The 24,856-nt window shown below is 37.3% G+C and overlaps 1 protein-coding gene across 6 annotated transcripts in view; it reads left to right on the plus strand.

Annotated features, from left to right (window-relative positions):
* Window positions 1–24,856, plus strand: part of VRK1 (VRK serine/threonine kinase 1) — an 83,871-nt gene that overhangs the window by 21,008 nt on the left and 38,007 nt on the right. For 5 of the 6 annotated variants that reach the window (XM_029238880.1, XM_029238885.1, XM_029238883.1 and 2 more), the window contains exons 2-4: window positions 11,727–11,891; window positions 16,678–16,733; window positions 24,732–24,801. In XM_029238880.1, coding sequence (XP_029094713.1) covers window positions 11,732–11,891; window positions 16,678–16,733; window positions 24,732–24,801 — 286 coding nt within the window. In that variant the 5' untranslated portion in view covers window positions 11,727–11,731. Of the gene's footprint in view, window positions 1–4,737; window positions 4,836–11,726; window positions 11,892–16,677; window positions 16,734–24,731; window positions 24,802–24,856 lie in introns of those variants that run through there. The other variant, XM_029238881.1, reaches the window with a different exon arrangement.

Below are 24,856 nucleotides of genomic sequence, written 5' to 3' on the forward strand. Positions count from 1 at the left end.
TCTTTTCGGTTTCATCTCTGCCCCCCCCCCCACCCCCCGCCATGTCCCTGCTTTATTTTTTTCCTTTAGCACTTATTACCATTGGACGTAGCTCATGTTTTAATTTTGAAAAAAATTATCTGTCTCTCCTAAACAAAATATTAGCTCAACGAGGGCAGAGATTTTTGTCTGATTTGTTCACTGCTTTATTCCCATCTTCTAGATAGTTCCTGGCACAGAGTATGTGCTCAATAAATATTTGTTGAGTAAATGAGTTAATGAAGCAGATACTATGACTTGTAATAATATAGAATTCTGTGGGTTTGAGTATTATTATTATTTATTATTATTTTTTGCGGTACGCGGGCCTCTCACTGTTGTGGCCTCTCCCGTTGTGGAGCACAGGCTCCAGACACGCAGGCCCAGCGGCCATGGCTCACGGGCCCAGCCGCTCCGCGGCATGTGGGATCTTCCCGGCCCAGGGCACGAACCCGTGTCCCCAGCATCAGCAGGCAGACTCTCAACTACTGCGCCACCAGGGAAGCCCTTGAGTGTTATTTTTATTTTAAATTTAAAAGGAGGCATAGAATGGTAAAAGTTTTATATTTCTTGTCAAAAAGTTGCAACCATCTACTCTAGTAGCACTACCAAATAACTTAGTTTAAGTTAAAGGGAGAATAGGGCCTAGTCCTATCCCGTACTTTTGAGAAATGGAAGTTGATCCATTATAAAACCATTCCTACCTTGAGGTGACTTTAGTGACAATGGCACTTAAGATTTTGGTAATCATGATATCAAGTTTAGCCTACAGATGAAATGGATTTTGAGGATGGAATAATACACGTTAGCCAGAAATATAAAAAAAAGTAAAAATTTTGGTGAGAAATTGGTCAGTGGGAGAATTCTTCTTGAGTGTTCAGAGTATGATTTTCATTTTGATTCATTTTGATTCATTTTGATTTATTTGAAGGACTGTGAATTAAAATGCAAGTATAAACCCGTTCCAAATATTATGTTTACCCTTTTGCTAAAGTCAGAGTCCTTATGGTGGCTCCCGGGGCTCCATTTGATCTGTTGCTCCCGTGTTCCCTCTCTGACTTCTCCTCCTTCTTTCCCCTTGCTCAGTCCACACCAGTCACACTGGCATCCTTACTCTTCTCTGGTTGCGGGACAGGCTCCTAACTTAGGGTCTTTGCACCACTCATCCCTCTGCCTAGGATATCTGCCCCAGATACTCACGTGGCCTCCTTCCCATCTTTGCTCAGATCTCACCTCCTCAGTGGGGCTGACCATGACCTCTCCGTTAATACTGCACGCTGCCCCCCATCACCTTACACTCCCCGTCCTCTATCCCCTCCCCTCAACCTGCTCTACTTTATTCTTTTTTGAAACATAGCATCTGCATTCTCTAAAATATTGCCTATTCTCTAAAACTTACCCATTATGTTAGCTTTTATTATCTGTCTCTTCTAGAATATAAGTGTCAAATGGTAGGACCTTTGTTTTGTTCCTTGAAGTATAGCAAGTGCCTAGAACAAGTGCTTGGCCTGTGGCAGATTATCAATAAATGTTTGTTGAGTGAATATATGAACAAATCATTACTCTTCTTCATAAGTTCACATAATTCACAGTTAACCTTTATTTACTGCTGTGAAAACAAGTAGATTTATGTAATTAGCATGTATAAGAACAGTCTTTGAAATAATACCACTTGTATTTGTACCTCCATGTTATGAGTCAGAATTTCCTTCCTTTTTTAAGGTTGCATAATACTGTGTTGTACATCTGTACCACATTTTGTTTATCCATTTGCCTGTGGGCGGACACCTAGGTTGCTTCCACATTTTGGTGGTTGTGAATAGTGCTGCTCTGAACATGGGTGTGCAGGTATCTTTTCGACACTATCAACTGTTTTCAGATCTGTTAGCTTAAAGGAATATTCATATCAATCAATTATATTTTTTGTATATGCCTCCATCTTAATTTTAAAGCTATTAATTTTATTTCCAGAGGTCTTAATTTTATTTAATGGCATGTTTTTATTTTATGTAATTTATTCTTATAGAATTTGTATTTTGATGTATTTGGTGTAAGACCATGTACGATGGTCTGCTTTTTTAGCATGATACAATCCTGGAAAACTATACATCAAAAAGTGGAACAAAATCCTTGAAAGAATGAGGTGTTACTCACTGTTGTGTTTCCCAAAATACCTAGACTGTGAGTGGCCGGAAACAGGAGAGTGAAAACCAGTAGAGTGTTGTGTTGTGAAAGCAAAAGGAAAGACCGTTTCAAGAAAGAAAGAATTAACAACAGTGTTGAGCACTGCTGGGTAATGAGCGGAGCGAATGAGATGATTCCTCGGGTCATCGGGTTTAGTGCCCTGAGCAAGAGTAGTTTGAGTGGGCTTGTGAAGGGAGAGTCCGGATGGAGTGAGTTGTGGGGAGGGTGAGGAGAAAGGACATGTTCATAAGTACAGGTTTGGTGCTGAAAGGGAGAAGAGAGTTAGGATGATAGTGCAGGGGGGTTAAAAAACATTTTTTTTTTCCCCAATGGGCAAGCCATGAGCATATTTAAAAGCTGATGGGAAGGATCTAGTTGAGGGAGATGTTGAACATTTGACGGAGGGGTTAATTAATAGTTTATGTCAGGACGTCGGAGGGGATGGGATGCGATGCAGGTGAAGAAGGAGCTGATGTTTGATGGAGGAGGAGGGCTTCCCTAAATTGTGATCACAGAAGGAGGATAGGATGGATGTAAAGTTAGGCCTGAAGTGGGTGCAGGTGGTTTGTAGGTTTGAGTCTTGGAAAGATAAAAGGAATTTCCACTTGAAGTTTGTGGCTTTTTTCTCTAAAGCAGCAGATGAGGTCATCTGTTGAGAGTTACGAGGGGGAATTACAGTTTTGAGGAGAATAAATAGGGTTCAACATGGATTTCAACTGCTGGGCTTTTAAAAGGAATGGCATTATATATTAAGGATAAAGTTAGATGTCAGGTACTTGAGGAAAAGAAACTTAACCTTTCTGCTGTATAATTTTACGCATTTATTGAAATCCTACCAAGTGCAGTGTATTGTAAGACAGCTCTCTTACCTAGTGAGTTCATAAACTTAAGGGAACATTTATCAAATGCAATAAGAGGTAAGAACAGTGCTGAAGCTTCAGAGGTCATATCTGACTGCAGAAGAGCTAGATCTTACGTTTGGTAGTGTATATATGTCCGTGCCACTCTCTCACTTTGTCCCAGCTTACCCTTCCCTCTCCCCGTATCCTCAAGTCCGTTCTCTAGTAGGTCTGCATCTTTATTCCCATCTTGCCCCTAGGTTCTTCATGACCATTTTTTGGGGGGAAGCAGCCACATAGCACAGGGAGATCAGCTCAGTGCTTTGTGACCACCTAGAGGGGTGGGATAGGGAGGGTGGGAGGGAGAGAGATGCAAGAGGGAAGAGATAGGAGGACATATGTATATGTATAACTGATTCACTTCGTTATAAAGCAGAAACTAACACACCCTTGTAAAGCAATTATACTCCAATAAAGATGTTAAAAAAAAAAAAAGAGCTAGACCTTTGCATATGGAAAAGATTTCACCAAGTGTAGATAGGGGAGGGTGAGAAAGTGCTTTCTACTACAAAGAGTGGAGCTGAGAATATGCTGGTACCATGTTAATGGCATGGTGAAAATTATCCTTGAATCACTGTGTCTCTATACAGTTTTAAAACATCAGAGAAGCTTATGACTTTAAAGAAAATTTCATAAAAATATATGACCCCCTCAAAGGAACTTACGTGCATACCTGTTTTAGGGAAAATTTGTGACTAGTCATCCAGTATGTGACAGGATTTATACAGCATTGTAATTTCCCAGTTTGGGTATGATGAATTCATAGAGCTCATTAAGTGTAAGTGGAATTATTTGATTCATTCAAGCTTTTTTCTCTCCTCAGCAGAAGATTAAAAAAAATATTCCAAACTTGAATCCAGGACTTGGAAAATGCCAGTTGTCTAAATACAGTACCATATTGTGATAAATATAGCTATTGGAATTTTAAGACTCTTTTCACAAAACTTTTAATATTCACAGCAGAACTTTTTCTGGAATGTTATCTGAAAAACAGAGGACCATTTTATTACCAGAGCTGACTATTAATTAGGGTATTGTTTCAGATATAAAAGTTGATCTGCCACTGAAATTCTATTTGAATATGTATAGTTCCAAGCTTGCTTTGTGTATTTAATAACTTCAGTACCATAATTACTCTGTTTACAATTAAATTTTGGTGAATATGCTAATATGGGATATACCAGCAAGTGATTTCAGTAAAGGGCAGTGTTGATTTGCATTTTCATGTGCTTTTCACTTGCATCTGAATTTCATTTAATATCAGTGAGAAAAGAAGTGGTCAGTTTATGTAATGGTCAGTGACGGTAAACTTTCTTTTCTTTGAAATCTCTCTGTTGGATTGGCCGTCATAACCTGCTTTGCTCCAGGTGGGCAGAAATTATGCAGAAAGATTTAATTTGGTAGAGGTTTGTGCCCTCCATTTTATTCTTTAATAGAAACCTTAATGTAGGTATTGGTTTCATTATTAGGAGAAACCTATAATGTACTAAAGCAACTGTTTAATTCCAATGAGTATTTTAAGTTCTTTACTGAGGTAAATGTTTATGGTCATGTTATTTACTACAGTTTTTGAGCAAGGACTTCTGGTTTTAAATAATTCTCCTTTCTTCTTTTCAGAAATCCTCTGAAAAGGAACAAGGAGATTTGAGACACATCGATTTCATATTCTCTGAAACTCGGAGACTTCTTTTACTCTGAACCAGAAAATAAGAGGTGCTGCCAAGCGCAGTGAAGGTCAGGTGGGGTTGTGGGAGGATGTTGAAGGTGGCCCTCTCAGGTCTGAGACCCATCTCAGACGGAACTGGCAGCAGAGTAGCGTTCTCCAGAGGAAGTGGCCCACCCCGAGGGGCACAACCACTGGCCTTTGTTGGGAAGAACAGGAATGGGTGTTGGCAGAAAAGGGCCCTAGGACACTTGATGGCATGATGAAATGTTCTGTATCTTGATCAGGGTGGTTGGTTCTCAAGTGTGTATGCATGTGCAAACGTTTGTCAACCTGTGTATACATTTGTGCAGGTTATCAATTTATTGCTTCTCAACTCCAAATACACTTGTTTTTGCTCTGTTGGTGATACTTGAACTAGACCCTGTAAATGTGTTTTCTTCTCCAGCACAAGGTTAGGTTAGTCAGTAGAGGGTGAGGGACAGACACTGCCAGGCAGAGTGGGGAAGGGGCTTCTCTTGCTGTTGTAGTGTGCTTTTTTTTTTTTTCCTCTCTTAAGGTATGGATGCCAGCATGCTTACTCTCTGTGACTTTTCTTTAGTACGCTGGTAGGCAGTATCTTGCTTCCACCAGGACCCCAGCGGGTAGATTCTTATGGACCAGCTGGCACCCTAGAGAACTCTGCCACCCGGTGGGCTGTAGCTACAGCCTTTCCAGTGAAGAGTTCATTTCTGTGTTCTCTCCCTTAACCTTGTAGATAGTATCTGCTCCCTCCCTTTTCTATTCCTTAGAGTTCTCCTTTTAGTAGTCAACCACCTTTTAGAAATTAATAGTTTTTTATATTAAGCGTTCTTGTTTAAGTTACTTGTGCATTTTCTTTTTCTCCTGATTGGACCCTGTTACAACACTTAATGTTTGTGTAATTTACCGTGTTAATTTTACATAACTGAAAAAATAGAATGAAATAAATCATAAGTGTATAACTTGATTAATTTTAATGACGTGAACATACAGTTCAGATATCACCGAGACTGGGGTATGGAACATGACCAGATCCCCAGAAACCTTCTTCTTCCAACTCATAGTCATTTCCTCCTCCCAGTGGTTTCTGCTACTTGACTTCTTTCATCACAGATTAGTGCAATGGAATCATGAGTGTCTCGTCTTGTGTCTGGCTTCTTTTTTTGAACTTAGCATTGGGAGGTTCACCTATTTTATTATGTCCATTTTCCTGTTGATGGACATGCGGGTTTCCAGTGTTTCGCTATTTTGAGTAAAGGTGCTGTTATCCTTTTGGTGGACATGTTTTCATTTCTCTCAGGTATATACATAGAAGAGGGATTGTTGGGTCAGGTAGCAGCTGCTGCAGAACAGATTTCAGAATGGCTGAAGCACTGGCCCATGTGTGCGAACTCCACTTGCTCCACCCCCTTACCAGCGCTCAGTGCGTCAGCCTCTCGGGCTTGAGATCTTCACAGCTTCTAGGGGATAGGTAATTCCAATGCTGTGTAAACTCTTTATATTGTGGTAAGAGAAGAAAAACTTCAAAAGTGTTTTTATGACGTGAGCATAATATTGATATCAAAACAAATAAATATGTTAGAAAAAAGAAAACTACAGACCAGTCTTACTTATGAATATCAATTTTGTTCCTAAATAAAATATTCGTAAATAGAATCCAGCAGCACACTCTAAGAATCATAACCTTAATTAGGTAGTATGTTTTTTTAAAGGGTGGTTATCATGTTAAATTGCCCTGCATAACTATGTAGTGTTCCAGCTGCATTTGTTTAAGTCTTTTGTGTCTCTGTACATTTTAAAAGATGAGTTATTGACCAAATGCTTATTTATTAATCCACTGCCATTGCCACCCCCTTGCATCCAGCAGAAGCCAGCCTCTGAGCTGTCGGTTGTCTGTGGCCAGCCTAAGATTGTAGGGCTGGCAGAAGGGAGGCCTCCGCATCTTTTTTCCACAAGAAGCCACTTGTGCAAAGGAGGAAGGGAGTTTCATTTAGGGGCATTTTAAAGAAAATTTTGTGTTGTAGCGGCCCCTTTCTACCAGAGCAGCAGAGTATATTTCAATGACTTCTTCACGTTCACGTGGAGTAGATAGAAGTGTGAGGGAAGTTTTAACCCAAGCATAAAGTTAGTTTCAAGTAGTAATTAGTAAACCAACATTCCAGTTCATTCCATTCCAAAGAAACGTAATCTAGGACCTACATTGTACAAGTTTGTATGAACTTTTTCTGTACTTAGTTTACTTGGGTTGGTGTGATATATTTAAGTTCCTCAAACACTTGTGGATCTCCCTAATGTGTATGGAAGGCTGACTAAAAGGAAAAAAAAGCTGGATTCCGACCTCATATCTTATACCAATATAAGTGTAGACAGATAAAAAATTTACCAAGAAATTTTATGAAACCGTAAAATAACTAAAGGAAAACATGGAGATGTTTGAAAAAAGAAATTTGACTGGGAGAGGTCTTTTAAGGATGACATAAAACCCAAAAGCTAAAAATAAACAGTATTAAAAGATAAATAAATTGGAAGAAGTATTTGCAATGTAAAGAGCTAATTTCTTTAATATATATAAAATATATGAGAAGTGCCTATAAATAAAAAAGCAAAAGGCTATTAATAGTTCACTGGAAATGAAGTACAGATTTTACTTTGGAGACTTTTCTTTCTTTCTTTTTTTTTTTGGATGTGTGTGATTGGACAAGCTCGTGAAGTATGAAAAGATTTCCAGTTTTGATCCTTTGGGGATTGTTAATTATAGGAGCAGTAATTTTTTAATGTTTAAAAACCATAAAATATTTCACAATACAGAAAATCTTATTAAACAAATACAGACCGAATGAATTAGAAGGTACTTTTATAACCACCACCTATGTCAAGAGATATTACTGAGCCCACCATGTGCCCCATCCTAATCACAACTTTCTTATGCTCCCCCAAAGTAAGTTCTAGCTTTTATGGTAATCGTTTTCTTTATAGTTTTAGCACTCGGATATGCATCCCTAAACACTGTGGTTTAGATTTGCCAGATTTTGTTAGATATGTTGTTTTTAAGTCTTTTTTTTTTTTGCGGTACGCAGGCCTCTCACTGTCGTGGCCTCTCCCGTTGCGTAGCACAGGCTCCGGACGTGCAGGCTCAGCGGCCATGGCTCACGGGCCCAGCCGTTCCGCGGCACGTGGGATCCTCCCGGACCAGGACACGAACCCGTGTCCCCTGCATCGGCAGGCGGACTCTCAACCACTGTGCCACCAGGGAAGCCCTGTTTGAAGTCTTTTTAAATCTAGTTTTCTTCTCCCTCATCTCTTCTTTTCCCCCCTTTATTTGTTGAAGAAATGGTGTTATACGCACTGTAGAGCTTCCCGCAGTTAGGATTTTGCCGATTGCATTCCTGTGTTAGTTTATCATATTCTTCTGTTCCCTTCATATCCAGTGACTTGATAGGCTAAATCATATTCAGGGTCCGTTTATTTTTTATTTCTTATTTCGCAGGATTACTTTATGGGTAGTGGCATGTTTTTTTTATCAGGAGGCATATAATGTCTGGATATCTCATATTTTGATGTTAGTAGCTATCATTGCTCAATGTCTGGATCCATTAATGCATTAGGAGGTGGAATTAGTGTTAAGCTAAAACCATTCTTATTCACTTATTAGCTGAAATTTTTCTATAAGGAGAAATTTCTCTTCATCTTCTATTTGGTTACCCAGTGGTACAATTCATGTAAGAAAGAAAGGATAGATGCTGGATTCTTTCCCTTTATTTACTGGTTTTCAAAATTGAGTGGTTTCCTGTTATCCTCTAGAGATGACCACTTAAGTTTTCTTACTATTATGAACTCTTGGTTTTACCCATTTTGTGTGTTTCAGTCCATTATCGTTATATTTATTGACTCAAATTGGCTCATCTTTGGTAGTGGGAACATCTTTCAAGTTGACTCCTTAGACATATTTGACATAACTCTAGTAGTTTTTGATAGCTTCCTTGACATCTAGAAATGACGAGGTGTTCCAGGTTTATCTTGTACATTTCCAGCTCCAGACCTGGAATCAGTCATTTCTTCAAGGAACCTGGTTTCTTTTAACAGGAAATGGTATTTCAGGAATACCGTTTGTGTACTAGGGATGCTCATTGCTACTGGGTTGTTTATTGTTTCTAAGCTTTTTTGTGTGAATGGGGCTAGGAAATACAAAGGGGTGTGTGTGTGTGTATATACTTTCTGTAAAAGATAAAGTACCTTCTGAATTTAAAAAATACTTCCAAATATAATCCTACCTCTTCTTTCAGCTGCGTCCTTTTTCTTCCATATTTGAATCCTGATTTTTAAGGACACAGTGATGATAGAATTAAAACATCACATAATTATTCATTTGCGTTATTCCACATCTGTGACCACGATAGCTGTAGTTAACAAAACTAAGTATCACCACAATGTGATTACTGGAAAGTTGATTTTTTTTTGCATGTTTTCCCATTTTTTGCGATTGTACTATGTCCACATTGTCAGAACATATACCCATTATCTATTCTACCCTCTCCTTTATAACCCTTGTTGAAACTCAGTTCTACAAATAAGTATTTACTGCTCACTGTCAGCTCTTATAGTGGCTTTTCTTTAGTGATTTTAGATATCTGAGGCTTGTTCTCTAGTAGATTCTTATTCCCTTTTCCCATTTCCGTGTTGATAACACTTTGAAGTCTTTAGATTTGAAATTTAACTGAGTATAGATTCTTTGCTTCAGGTTTTCTTTCCTTGAGTCTTAAGTATGTTACTTCCTTTTTTTTTTCTGGCATAAAATGTCGCTGTCAAAGTGATGACAAGATGATTTTGCTTTCCTTATAAACTATCGTTTTTTGGCCTGCATGCACAAAGAATATTTTCTTTTACTATGAAGTTCAGTAATTTTACTAGACTAGGCTGCGTCTTAGTGTTGGTCATTCTGGGTTGATTAGTATGTGGTGTGATCTTTCATTTGGGGTTTCACTTTTTTTTTTTTTGCAAGTTCAGGAAAGTCTTTTTGAATTAAAGCATTTAAACTGTCTTAATAAGGAAGACAATTCCTTCTTACAATAAGGAACTCATCAAATAGGACATTACTCTGATGATTTGATAAAGCTGGATAAAATTTAGAAGGCATTCATTTTAGTATTTGGAAGTACTGTGTGGCTTAGTTATTTCTTTTACTCAATCTACTGTAGCTCTAAAAGTCACCTTTTTTGGTGTTTTGAATCTGGGCTGTCATGGTTACAACTGAAATTCCATTCAGGAAAGTTTTATAATGATTACAGACATATTAAGAGAATTAGTTGATATGAAGAAATAACGGACACACTCATTTTGAAGATTCTTTTGTTAACTTAGAGAAGATTTAGACAATGAAGATGCATCAGTGTTCTGTAGGAAAAAGTTAAATTTAAAAATCCCCAATAAATTAATAAAGAGCATTTGCATAAATGGAGTCTGTGTATGTGGAGTGATATGGGTGGATATTTGTTAAAAAAAATTTCCAATCTAATGTAGTATGTATGTATTTAGAATATCTAGGCTCAAAACCAAACTACTTATGTAAGTTGTCAGATCTTAACAGACATCTTTCAGCTGAATAGCCATTTCAAATGTTGCAGACTACCTTACAACTCCTATCACCCTCTTTACTGTATCTCTAATACAGTTTTAGGGAACTATAGGATCCTAAAAACTATTTGTTTTAAATCTTTTTCAATTAATAGATTAAAATAGATTAATCTGAGAGTTTGAAATCACACACACCACACATACACACAGTCTGGTTCATGCTTTCTTTTCTTCAGTCTTAAGTGTGTTACTAGCTTTTTTTCTGGGCCACTGAGTTCATACCCTTGCCCAAGAACTTGGCCCTTACTCTACAGCTTGCTAGCCTTGCTGGTCACCATTCCTGACCCACCCTTCCTTCACTCAGTGAAGTAAGTTATGTCTAAGGGCACTTAAAGCCCAGAGAGAAGTGACTTGATCAAGATCACCCAAAACTGGCCTCATACCTACACTCAAATCTAGGTCTTTTCCTTATAGACCTGTGCTCTTTTCGCGGTAAAACACTGCTCTCCATGAATGCTATGCTAAGCTTGTCTGTTAGTAAGTAAAGTAAATAGGAATTCATCTCCAAAAGGATAGTTGGTGAGAGGGGAAACATACAAATACTGGATATCACCAGCTTTGCCTTTTCTGTGAACCCAAATGACTAAACAGCCGTAATTTCTCCTGGTCACTCCTTCATTATGGTGACTTTTGTAATTGTGGGTCATGTTGGTGAGGCTTTGGAGCCAGGGAATCCTCAGTGCAGATTTCTATTGTTCGGCCACTTAGTAGGTATATGACCTTGGACAGGTTGCTTAACTTGGCTGAGCCTTAATTTTGTCATCTGTAAAATGGAGATGATAATGTAATCTTCATGGAGTTGTGAGGATGGATGGAAGCCTATGTGTAAAGCATCTACTATCTTGCCATAAATACTCTTTCCCTTTCCTCTCATGTTAACTGTCTTGTGTTTTCAGTGTCTACTGTGTTCTTATCCCATCAACATTGACCTTTGTAAACTCCTCATTGCATTTGTATAGAGTATGCATTCTAATTGGATGTACCTTTCCCCCTCAGCTTCATAGAGCAATTCTTTTGTTGTTGCTAAATAGCACTTTTAGTCATAGATGATATTATACCACTGGAACTTTAAATATTTTCTTGAAAGTAATTGCATGGATCATTTTATTTATTGCTTCTGCTCCTAAGTTAAGAGATAATCAAAAGGATTGAGCACGTATAAATTAGAATTAACAGATGTCCTTTATTTAAGTTTTGGAGTAAGTAGGAATTTGAATAGCATCTTTGTTGCACAAAAGCTTTCCTTAGTGAAAAGGTTTTTAGCACTTCTAGGATTATAATATTGAATGTTGCTTTGTTTTGTATTATAGTGAAAATGCCTCGTGTAAAAGCAGCTCAAGCTGGAAGACAGGGCCCTGCAAAGAGACGTCTTGCAGAACATTTTGCAGCCGGGGAGATAATCACTGACATGAACAAAAAGGAATGGAAACTAGGATCATCCATTGGCCAAGGTGGCTTTGGTTGTATATATCTTGGTAAGTGTATGACTACTTCTAATTGTCAGTCCGAAGATGTATATGCTTTGTTATCAAAATATTGATAGTTTCTTAGTTGCAAACTTTTACAGGATGTTTCTAATAATCTACAGTCAACAAAATATTGTATAATTAGGCAAAAATGCATCTGTGACCTGGGAGTGGAGAAGACAGTTGATTTAATCACAGTAGAAACAGGATAAAATATCAGTAATATTGTCATTAGTGAGCATATGGCTTTAGATTTTTAAGATATTCTATATAATATTAATCTCCTTTGAGACCCAAAGAAAGCCATACCTTTCTTTCCCCACCTCCACCCAATTAGGATGTATTCCCTTTGTTTTGGTTTAATTTGGAGATTTTCAGATCTTTAATAGGTATGGATTTACCTTTTCTTTTTATGCAACCCTAATAGTCATCACAGTGGAATTTAGGAGAATGACCTAGAAGTTGCATATTAGGCCTGAAATGTGCTATTTAATTAGCGTACTTACCCTGAAATCTGGGGGGACCCATTGTGGAACCCTGGGATTCTGTAAGTTAACTAATTGGTTGATTTAAAAAATATTTTACGTGATTACTTCTAAAGCTGTCTGCTTCACCAGGAATATTAGTAGTGATACAGTGCATTTCATAATTGCTTTTGATATTTCTTTCTAACTTTTCCGTTATATATTCTTACTCCACCTCTAATCTTGATTTAATTATTTGATTTCTGCCATGCGGTTTATAAAATTTTATTTTTAGCAGTGAACGCTTTTTTATTTTCAAGCAACATCTTAACTCAGAATACTAATATTAATACTAGATTAGCGTCATGTGAAAACTTATTAGAGCTGTGCATTTTCGGGTCCCACCCCAGACCTACAAATCCCCACCTGTAGGAAATGTGATTGAACAAGCCCTCCAGGGGATTCAAATGCCTGGGAAAGTTTGAGAACCACTGACATAGATGAAAGAGCAGCAGCTCTTACTCAAGAGGTGTCTGACTCAACCGGGACCAGTGGGCTGTAGTTGGTTAGCTGCAGTCTCTAGAGGTATGTTCGTGAAACATAGTTTAAAAACCAGCACTTTACTGTATTTTATAATCTCTCTAGGTTAGTGGCACCTGTCTTTGGGGAAATAGTTGTAGATTCTTTAGTTTTGTTTGGAACCAAACCCATTCCAGTGAACAAGGCTATCTGACTTAAGCCGAAAGCCCACATAAATCATGAAAGGTTAGGGCTACATTAGCCAGGTATATATTTTTGACCTTGTGATTTAGAGATGGCAGATAATATAAGCTCTCCCTACCACAGAATGTGTGGACTTAGGACATCCTATATTAGGGATGGGAACTTGTCTTAAAGCAAGCAAATTCTTCATTTTGCATTATTAGTTAGTTTGCTTTTGTAACCTTTGGCAAATTTGCAACTTGCTTTGCATGTGTGCTAGCTGTTTTATTTGTGTTTGTATTTATCATCAGAAAGTGCCACCTAATAATATTTTTTAAATCTAATGGTTTGACAAATTTCTGTGGCAAAACTTTTCTTTTTAAAAACTGGATCGATCAACCTGGAGAAGGGATTTGCTTTAATACTGCTGCCTCCACTTTATCTCTCTGTGCCCACTGACACCAAAACAGCCATATTCAAGATCATCAGCAATTTCTAATGATAATTTTCTGCTAAAACGTTGCTTCTGAATTTTGTTTAGATACTTTCTGCAGCATTTGATACTGTTCATCTTTCTTTCACATAAAAGTTGCTTCCATTGCCTTTCATGATAACATACTTTCACCTCTGTTTTTCTCCTACCTCTCTGGCTATGCTAAGTCATCTTGGTAAGTACTTCTGTGTTCTCCAGCTTTCCTTCCTTGGCTCACTTTTCCTTCTGTCTAGTCTCTCTGAGTGATCTCATCGAGTCTCTTGGCTTCTGTTACTGTCTCTTTACTGCTGATTTCCAGATCTTTTATCTGTGGCTAAGGACGTGATCCCCTGAGTCCAAGCCCATAGCCAGTGAGTGGCCTATAAGGAATCTCTATTTGGATGACCCACAGGCATGTCTAAAATTTATATCATCCTCTTTCATCTCGTGATTCTCTTATGATCAGGAGAGGAGTATCTGAATGAATGACACCCCTCAAGCCAGACTGGGAAGGCATTCTCAAGTATTGCTTCACTCGTGTTCCCAGTACTTCATCTGGTCCTGTTGCTTTAACTGTCTGACTTCTCAGATCCATTGATTTCTCTCTATCTCTGCTGATAACTGCCTTAGTGCAGGTCATTTTCATGTCTTGTCTGGATTTTCACTATGGCTGTGAATTTTCTCTGCTCAGCCTTGCCCCCTTGCATCCTATTATTCACGCTGTGGCTTGAGTGATCTAGTCTATTTAAACTTCTTTAATGGCTCCCCAGTGCCCTTAGGATAAAGTATCAAACTTTGAGAATGGCATACCAGACCCTTCACGTAGTTTGGTCCCTATGTAACTTTTCTCTTCATCCCTTTTATTTCCTCAAAAATCTGTTCTTTGACTATCATGCTACCCTTTGCCTCTTGATCTTTGTGTGTGATTCTTCTTTTGCTTCATTTTTCCAAAGCTGAGCTTAGGGCAGGTGCTATCTGTGTATAATACCCTTCTGTTAACCCTTTCATAGTACTTTCCATGCTGCCCTGAAATTACTTTTCTTTCTTCCAGAATAAACATGTCCTCCTTGGCAGTGAGACAGTTCTTCTTATTGTTTTCCTAGTGCCTGGCATACTTTGCAGTATGTGTTGTTTGAATGAACTATTGAACTTCCCTTTTCCCCCTTTTCTCATTCGAATTGTGCAGTATTATTGGGATGCTATACTTATTTTAATATTTTGTGCACTAAATGCTGATTTTAAAAAATTTAACCTTGCTTTATTATTAATTCAGTATCTAAGTGATGTGTTCCTTGGGGGGCTGTTCCTTAAGGAGCTCAGACTTATTCATTTGCCCATTTAGCCATTTTTATGACTTGGTGTTCCCTCTGTAGTCTGAAGTATTTTAGCTTCAGCCTTTTCACAATACTGCTGCTTCCCAGCTGATTGGTGGTTTCTTGGTTTCCTTTGCCTGTCCCTCTTCATCTCTTCAGCTTCTAATGTGAGAATGCCTTAGGGCTCAGTCCTAGGATTTCTTCTTTTCTCTGTCTGCACTCATTCCCTAGGGGTTCTTCCATTTTCATGGCTTTAAATGAATAGCATTTCTATCTTGATGACTCTCAAATTTCTTTCTCCAACTTGGACCACTTTTCTCAACTCAAGACTTGTATGTCAGCTGCCTATTTAACACCTGAACTTGGATGTTTAATAAGCATCTCAAACTTAAGGCACCCCAAAGCACCAGCTCCTCCTGCAATTTTCTCTGTCTTAGTAAGTAGCAACTTTTTCTTTCCAGTTGCTCAGGCCAAAAACTTGGAGTCATCCTTATCTCTTTTTTCCCCTCTTATCCTCTATAACTAATTCATGAGCAAATCTTGTTGGCTGTTCTTTAAAAATACATCCACAATCTGACCACTTATCACCGCCTTGTCTGCTACCACTCTGGTTCAAGCCACCACCATTTCTCACCCAGAGTGTTGTAGTAGCCTAACTGATCTCCCTGCTTCTGCCCTTGCCCTCCACCCTCCATTCTCCACAAAGCCGCCTGGAGAATTCTTTAGAAAATCAAAGTCTGAGCTTACCATTCCTCTCTTAAAACCTTCCAGTGACTCGCCATCTCATTCATAGCAACAGCTTTAGGTCACCTATCCATTTCATTGTATTTGTTCTCTGCTGCTTTTCTGATCTCTGACCCCTGTTACTTTCCACCTCACTTACTCTTCTCCAGCTACATCAGGGCCCTTTGTGCTGGTCGGCCTGGAATGTGCTCGCAGATATTTACGTGGCTTATTCCCTCACAGTCTTCAGACCAGTGCTTCCATGACACCCTGTCAGGGAGGTTTCTCTTACTAACTTGCAACACTCTCCACCTTCCCTTCCTGCTTAATGTTTCCTCTCTAGCACTTACTCCCATCAAACATACTTTATATTTTAATTGTTGTCTGTGTCCTACCACTGAAATGTTAGTTTCATAAGAGTAGAGATTGTTTTTTCCTGTTTACTGCTAAATCCATTTCCTAGAAACTGGCATGTAGTAGGTATCTGGTAAAAAATATGTGTTTAATGAATATGGGCAACCTTATATTCCTAACTCAGCATTTCAGGGCAACTGTGCTTCTTTATTTGCATGAAGTAAAATGATACCACATTAAAATTATTCTGGATGGCAGTTCAAAGTTCTCGTGCCAGTATCCTGAACTGTTGATCTTGATGAATTTTTTTCTCCCAAACGAATGTTTTTTAGAGCTTTAGCTCCCTCTTTTCTTAGCTTCCTAATGCTCCTTCTTAAAAGGATTCCCTAGTTTGTTAAATTTAAGAAATTGTATCAGTCATCATCCTTTTGGGAATTCACAGCATACATTAGCATATCAAAGGCCATGAGTACTTTTGAATTAAAGAAGTCTTTAACTCAGTTTTTCATACTTAATTGATGATCATGTTGAAGATAGCAATTGTAAGATGCCTTCCAATTTCAGATATGTTAAATCGTGAAAAAAAGTTTTAAAATTGATGAAATATACAGTAATGATATCCTGAGACACACATTTGGGAACTGAAATTTATTCTATTAAGAGGTTATAGATACACAGATCTAAATACTAATAAAGGGTTAGTAACAGGCTATTTATAATAATGCTACTTCTTGTTCTGATATTACATATGTCACTTTTTCAAACAGCTGATATGAATTCTTCAAAATCGGTGGGCAGCGATGCACCCTGTGTTGTAAAAGTGGTAAGGAAATATTTCAGCTGATTGTTTTCTTTGCTGTTGATTTAGTTGTAGTATTTATTTTGTAAAACATTCTTTTTGATAACTAGAATTAATTAAACCATAAGTTACTACATTTTTAGTAATGTTTCATAAATATTAAATGAGACACGAAAGTAGCTTTATAGTTTTAAATAATTTGAGTTCAAAGATTCTCTCCCCTCTCTTTTGAGTTAGAGTGGCACTAGTATCTGTGGGAAAAAATGAATGAAAGCCTGGAGTTTTGCAGATGTGGAATAAAAATATTCAGCTCATTCTTTTTATTTCAGCTATATTTACAACAGATGAGATGCTTTTTATATTTATATCCTGCAAGACTGTACTACTTTAATGAAATTTTATTGTACTTTATCTTGCATTTGCTTCTGAACTTACATTTGGTCAATTTTTTCTTTTTATTTCCAATTATCTTTCCTCCCCTTTCATTTTAGTAAATGAAATTATTTATTTGTGGTCACTTTGAAACTTCTTTTTGCTATACTGACATTGAAATTAGTTTGTAACGAGTGAAGGTAGACAGTATCCTGTCCAACGTAGGCATACTCTGAATAGCCAGGTCAATTTATATATTGGTGCACTAAATATTTTAACTACTATTTAAACATTTTAATGTTTTTTAACTACTATTTTTAGTAGTTAATTTAACTACTATTATTTTGTAGGCATTTTAACTACTATTTTTTTGTTAGGATGCAAGGTAGTATGCATCTTTTTGCTTGCCAACATTTGTAAGTCCCCTCTTTCAAAGTTCTTTAGTACATGTGAAGAACATGTTTTTGTTAAATAGAAGAGGTAACAGGGTCTGTTATTTGGGCAAATTACCACATAAGTCCCCTCACCCTGCTTTATTTTCCTAAAGGCTACAGATTTTCGAATTAGAATCACCCCAAGGTCTTTTGGTTTGATTTGTTTTATTTTAAAAAAGAATATATTTGATCTCTTATGAGTTAATAACTCTTTTGGGCCTGAATTGTTTTACTGATTGTTTTCACCAACTTTTTATTCAGGCATAATTTATCCAAGGAAATAAATAAACACAATTTGAATACTTTTGACAAATGCATATACCTGTATACCCCAACCCCTATTAAAATACAGAGCATTTCCATCATCCCCAAAATACTACTTTTGTCTTTTTCTGGTCAAACCCCTAATTTCCCACACCCTTGGAGGAAACCGTTTGTCTGAGGTTTTTTATGTTTTTTTTGTTTTTGTTTTTGTTCTGCTGTGGATTAGTTACTCCTGTTCTAGAATGTCATATAAATGGTATTTATACAGTACATTACTGTTTTGTCTCTGATTACTTACATTCAACATAGTGTTTTGAAGGCTCATTTATATTGTTGGCACTTCAATTGCTTGGTCAGTTCTACTGCTCAGTAATATTATATCATAGCCATACTAGAGTTTGTTTTCCATCTCCTGTTGATAGACATGTGGATTGTTTCCAGTTTTTGGCTGTTATGAATAGAGCTTCTATAAACATTCTTGTACAAGTATTTTTGTTTTTCTTGGATCAATACCTTATAAATTTATAAGAAGTACCAGACAGATTTCCAAAGTGATTTTTACCATTTTACATAACGTATGAGAGTTCTGGGTGCTCCGTGTTCCCCTCAACACTTGGAGCTGTCGGGTGTGTTTGTTTTAGCCATGATATCAGAAGTACAGTAGTGTCTCATAGTTTTAGTTTATATTTACTTAATGACTGATTTTGAGCACTTTTTCATCATGCTTATTGGCCATTCATATATTTTCCTTTGTGGAGTGCCTCTTCAGTCTTTTGTGGCCAACCCCCCCCCCCCTTTTTTTTTTAATAACTAGGTTGTTTTGCTTTTTATAATTTGGTAGTAAGAGAGTTGTTCTGGATACAAGTTCTTTCTTAGATATATATGTTGTAAATCTTTTCTCCCAGTTTGTAGTTTGCCTGTTTACTTTCTGAATACTTTTTCTGCATCTACTGAGGTGGATCATAGGATGTTCTTCCTTTATTCTGTTAATGTGGCAGTTATATTGATTGATATCTGAGCAGTGAACTAACTTTGTATTCTTAACATACACTCCATTTAGTTATGATGTATTATGCTTTTTACATAATGCTGGAATTGATTTGCTAATATTTTGTTAAGGATTTTTATTTTTTGTTCATGAGGGATATTGGTCTTTAGATTTTTTCTAATATTCTGAAGATTAAAACATTTCTCATCTCATTGTTTGGTGCTGGTGTCAGGGTTTTTGGTACACTGGGTTTGGTCTCCCCTTCTGGCCACACAGCATCGTAAGTGTCCTGTCATGGGGCTCACTTTGCTTGTTTCCTGTCTTTAGAAGTCACAGTCCTATACTGCCTATTTTGTCTAATGTATGAGAATAGTAATTTCCTATATTTTGTCCAATTTTTGTATTTGTTTACAGTAGGAGGGCTAATTGGATGCCGGCTATTCCGCATGCCTGTAGGTAGAAGTAACGCTGGTAACTTTAGGGGGGGCGGGTTATTGGTTTGTTTCTCCTGCTATTTCACTTTTCTTCATGCCTTTTCATGAAGTAGTGAATAACATTCCTTTTGAAATATTTAGTTTGCTGCCATATCAGAGGAACAAAAGTTCTTACTACTAAATTGGGTCATTTGCATGGAATTTGCATGGAATATTATCTGCATTTGTCTTTGATATGACAATATTAAAATATTAAAATCTATGGGTAAGATTAGTTTCTTTTTAGGATCTTTAAATAGTGTCCATTGTGAGGAGAAAGCAAGTCCCCTTATGACTTCTCACCTTCATGAGGTTCAGAAAACGCAGTTCCCTCTGACCACGCGGCAGCTTCTTCCCCTGCATGGTCATTTCTGTGTCGCGGAAGGAAAGTGTGCCTGAGCCGTGCCTCATAGGTGGGGCTGCTGTGTCGCCATGTCTTTTTTCTTCTGTATAACCTGAGCTTATTTAAATTGTGTTCTATTTTAGAATGACAATATTCTTCTTCATTATGAGTAATCCTAAGTGTTTTATTTGTTATTCAATGTATGTAGCTTTACTTCTACGATCTTTTTCACTTACAGAGTTATGAAAGAGAATGGGTAGAAATAAGTATTTCCTAACTGCTAAAGGTAGCAAATTACTTTACATTTCTAAGTTTAAAACCAGTTGTTACCAACCCTAGTTCAGTACTCTGTGTCTCCCATCTCCTAATTTAGTTCTGTTTCCATTAGCCTATATTACTCCTTCTCTTTGTAATTAGGACAATGATAAATATTCAGTTGATTTCTCTTTTGCATTTAGTATTTCAGTAACATTTTCAAGGTTGTGGCTTGTCTGTGATCCTGGAAGAATGCCATAAACAAAACAATGTTGACTTTTTCTTTCCTCTCTAAGGGACCGTTTAGTGACTGCTGTTTGCTTGTTTCTTCCCTAATACCTGTCTTTTCTGAACTCCTTTAAACCTCTGTAGCACTCATTCTATCTATTTCCATTTATTTTACAATTTCACTTGCTAATATCCTTTCAGGCCACTACTTGTTTTAGTTTATGTGTTTATTTTATCTCCCTAACTGGATTTTAAGGGTTTTGTTTTGTTTTGTTTTGTTTTTTTGCGGTATGTGGGCCTCTCACTGTTGTGGCCTCTCCCGTTGCGGAGCACAGGCCCCGGACGCGCAGGCTCAGCGGCCATGGCTCACGGGCCCAGCCGCTCCGCGGCATGTGGGGTCCTCCTGGACCGGGGCACGAACCTGTGTCCCCTGCATCGGCAAGTGGACTCTCAACCACTGCGCCGCCAGGGAAGCCCTGGATTTTTAAGTTTTTGATGATAAGGACCTTGTTTTAAATTTTGTTTTCTTTATGCCACCCTTAAATGCCTATGTTATCCTTTTGAAAACTTTTTAGGCATAATTGCTTACCACCTTGCAACTTCCTGATGCCACCTACTTCTGCCTCTTGTCTATGCCTTTTAGTGCAGGCCTGTATGCATGATTTACCTTCACTTCTGACAGGCATTGCCATAGCTCTGTCCATTGCTATTCTGCAGTTCTTATATTCTCAGAGCTTTGTAGTATTAAAAGTCAAAATGGTTCACCAAATATATAAAATGATTATCACTTCTTTCCAGTATTAAAATCAGAACTATTTACAAACACTTGCCATTTTAACCTCAGAAGCTATTAAATATCATGTTTTCAAAGAACATGTACTACTCTTTGGGGAAATTTCATAATTAATTACCAAAAAAAGCAAGAAACAAAATTATTTATGGTATAGAGGTAATTTTATAAAATAGCTATATATGGAGAAATATATATCAAAATATTTTCATATTTTCTAAAGTGAGCACCTATTTTATCTTTAGAGAAAGAAAAAAACTCAGCAAATGTTATTTAAGAAATAATCAAAGGCAAATTGATTTTTTTTTTTTTGCGGTACGCGGGCCTCTCACTGTTGTGGCCTCTGCCATTGCGGAGCACAGCCTCCGGATGCGCAGGCTCAGCGGCCATGGCTCACGGGCCCAGCCGCTCCGCGGCATGTGTGATCCTCCCGGACCGGGGCACGAACCCGTGTCCCCTGCATCGGCAGGCGGACTCTCAACCACTGCGCCACCAGGGAAGCCCCGGCAAATTGATTTTTAATGTGAAATTAGACTTAATAGCATATCAAATCAAACAGTGGTTCTCAGCTCTGGTTCTACAGGATAATTAGAATCTCTTGGTACAGGGCCTGGTTATTGGTATTTTTAGTAAAGTCTCGTGAAAGGGATTCTTTTGTGCATCAAGGTTGAGAACCACTGGTAGAGTCTGTTGCACAGAGCACCTTAATTATTTTCAGTGGACTCCTGTGCGCGTGCTCATGTTTACCTTTGTGTGGGGATCCTTTTATTCAGTAGCGGCGCCAAGTACCCTGTGCTTCTGGCAGGGCTTCCATGTTAATGTGGAAGACTTGTTAGAACATTTGGTTGCTTCTAATACGGATATCTGCTCTGTTAAAGAGCTCCAAATATTAACCCACACATTTCTTACATTTGGTCTTGAAATGAAGTTAAGACTAACGTATTTAAGATAGGTGTTTCGGTACATACTAAGTACATTTTCTCTCCTCCCGAATGACTGTGTCTGGTTTCGTTTAGGGCCTTAATCCTTACTGATTTACGGGAGCAGCCTTGGAGTCGTGGTGCTGGGTCACAAGAGATGGCAAACTTGTATTCTCTGCCTCTGGATAACTGGGAGACACTATCTGTATTTTAGTTCAGGAAAGTAAATGTGCAGAGAGAAGTGGTAAATTGATCATTAAAATATTGGATAATGCAAGGAGAAAAATTTCCTCTTGTGATTTCTGGTTAATGGATTGTATAATAAATTAGTTCTTTCAATCACCCTTTGCAGTCATGCCAGTGAGCTAATAGCAGAATTGGAGGCCAGGCTTTTGGATCTTATATTCTAACAGTTCTTTATATCATAGTCCTTTTCCAACATGTACTGATAGAAATCTGTGTTCCGAAGTTCTCTGGAAAAAAGTTTGCAGACTGATGTTTAATTTCCCTCATTGATGTTATGAGAAGTGACCTGAATTTTTAATTCATATCTCATAATTCTTTGGTAGGAAGGAGAAACTTTATACAGCTTCATTTTTAAATGGCAGCCAGTTGCTTTTAGATGCTGCCATTGAAATATATCACATTTTAATCTTTTTTCTGTTGTCATCTTCATTTTGACACTTAGAAGTCTTAAAGAAACGTTTAGTGATATTCTAGTTAAAATGTCAGTCCCAATTTCTTTTCTAAATCTTGGCTATTACAGAGTTGGCAAAGTATTTTAGATTTGAAATATGTTAATAAAATTTTAGTTATGAGTTAAGGTATTTTCTTTAACAGAAATAGCTAGCTTTGGCTCAAGTGCAATGCCAAGGAAGTAGCTCCTTTATTTTGTTATAATGGAATCTTATTGGATTAGAAAAAGTATGAAATGAGCTCAAAGAGCCTTCATTGTAATGGGGCTTTCAATATAATAGCCTGATTTATATAGGTTGATTCTCATTACTATAAGTTTAATAAATTATTGCCTGAAGGAAAGCTTGAGAATTAAAGTTGATATGACATAGATTGAAACTGAATAAATCAGACTTTTATACTGATGGTAATAAGCCAGGATTAGTCTTAGGAAAACCCCTTTCAGACCTGAATTGTGTTAATGAGCTACTCTAAAAGTTAGCCTTTGGAGAGTAACTTTACCAAAATTCCTTTCCTGAATTTCCATTTCTTTTTTCATTCTTACACTGAGTTTCTTACTCCTGCTGAAGGCCTGTTCTCAGCCATGGGCTCTAAACATTCACAAGTGTCTGTCTAGCTCCCACTGCTGCAAGGAAAGGAACCACAGGTTATGGTGAAACTCAAGGTAATGAGTCCACAAATTAGAGATTTGGCATACCTTAGTAGATTGGTTAGTTTTTACTTCTTAAGGGGTAATGACAGGCCAAACCCTTGTATACCACTGTCTTCCAAGGCTGGGCTGTAAAGTATACTTACTTGTAACAAACAAGGCTAGCTTATTTTCAGGTTCTGATCCCAGTGCTATATCCGTTGCTCTTTTGCTGTCCAGTATTCTTAACTGGCTGCGGCCTGACTCTTTGCATATTGCCTAATCAATCTTCCTATAAGTACTTTAACTAGGGATTCCTATTTTTCTGAACTGTAAGAAATCTGAGGTATTAGAACTGTGCGTTTAGAGTAGTTCTGTTTAAACCTTAAGGAGCAAAATTCACTTCTATGAGAGTGAGAGTATCTTGAATAAAAAAAGGTGAACATATTTTATGTATTTGCAAAAGGCATCTCCAGTAGCAGAAGCCTACATATTTTCACAAATTTTCTCTCAGTGAAGGTAGTAGACCTCATTTATCACTTCTAATGCATCACTGACCCTGGAACTCCAGTTACACAGATATTCTGTCCAAAATAACTTTCTTCCCGTACTTCCTAAAAGGAAAGCCGCCCCAAAATTAGTTTAGAAATGTTAGCTTCCTTATTTGAAGTTTTTGCTACTTTTCAAAATTTTTCTCAGATTCTCAATAAACAAGATAATATCAACATAAAATATCAAACAAGTATTAATCAGTTTTAGACAAAGTTTACTGTATAGAAAGTCCACAAAATTATAAGATCTTTCTCACCACTCCAGATTTATTTAACAAGGCAGAACTCCCAACAGGCTGATATTTCTCACTTGTCAAATAGCTTTTTGTGAATATAAGAGTCTTTGCAAATAATTTTAACTGTTAATATCCCTTAAGAATATGAAACAAGTGTAGTTTAGTAAAGTTGATGGAAAACAATTCTTATTGAGCCTTATTTTCCTCTTGACTTTAAATTATCATGTGGGAAGTAAATTGTAGGGCTCCTTAGTTTGAAAATCATGAGAATCAGTGTCAGGAAAGGATACAGTTACATGGACAGTGCTTGTTAGCTCTGGGAGTTCCAGAACACTCTTCTTTGTGATAAGGTTGGTTTTCTGCCAGTTTTGATAATAGATAAAATTGTAACGAGAAACAGGAAAGGAATGGGATTTTGCCACTAATTGATTAAATCAGGTATTGAAATTTTATTATTCAGTAAATCTCAGAAATATCTTGTAGCCCTTTGGTGAAACAGTTAACATGGTTGCTGATCTTTACTTAAGAGAAAGCTTAATGATGAAAATAAGGTTAACAGTTTTTCTTAAACTTCTGCAAAGACTGAGCTGTATATCTGATTTTGTATAGTTTATCACATGTAGAAATGGAACTTGAGAGAAATATAAGACTTACGGACTCTTCTGAGACTATCTGAAACATTTTTGAAGAGTTTTACTTAATCTTAAACATATTTTATAAACTGAAGTATCAAAATCGTATTGTTTGGAAAGAAAATTGATTTATTAATCGTTTTTGAAGGTTCATTGAAAATTACTCAGTAATTTTAACTACTGCTCATGCTAATGAACTCTTTTGTTTTAAGGAACCCAGTGACAATGGACCTCTTTTTACTGAATTAAAGTTCTACCAGCGAGCTGCCAAACCAGAACAAAGTAAGAAATACAGTACACATACGCTTGCGCTTTTAAAATGACCACTGGTTTTGTT

Source organism: Monodon monoceros, unplaced genomic scaffold (assembly GCF_005190385.1).
Source record: "Monodon monoceros isolate NGI ecotype Baffin Bay Population unplaced genomic scaffold, NGI_Narwhal_1 Super_Scaffold_21, whole genome shotgun sequence".
NCBI lineage: Eukaryota > Metazoa > Chordata > Mammalia > Artiodactyla > Monodontidae > Monodon > Monodon monoceros.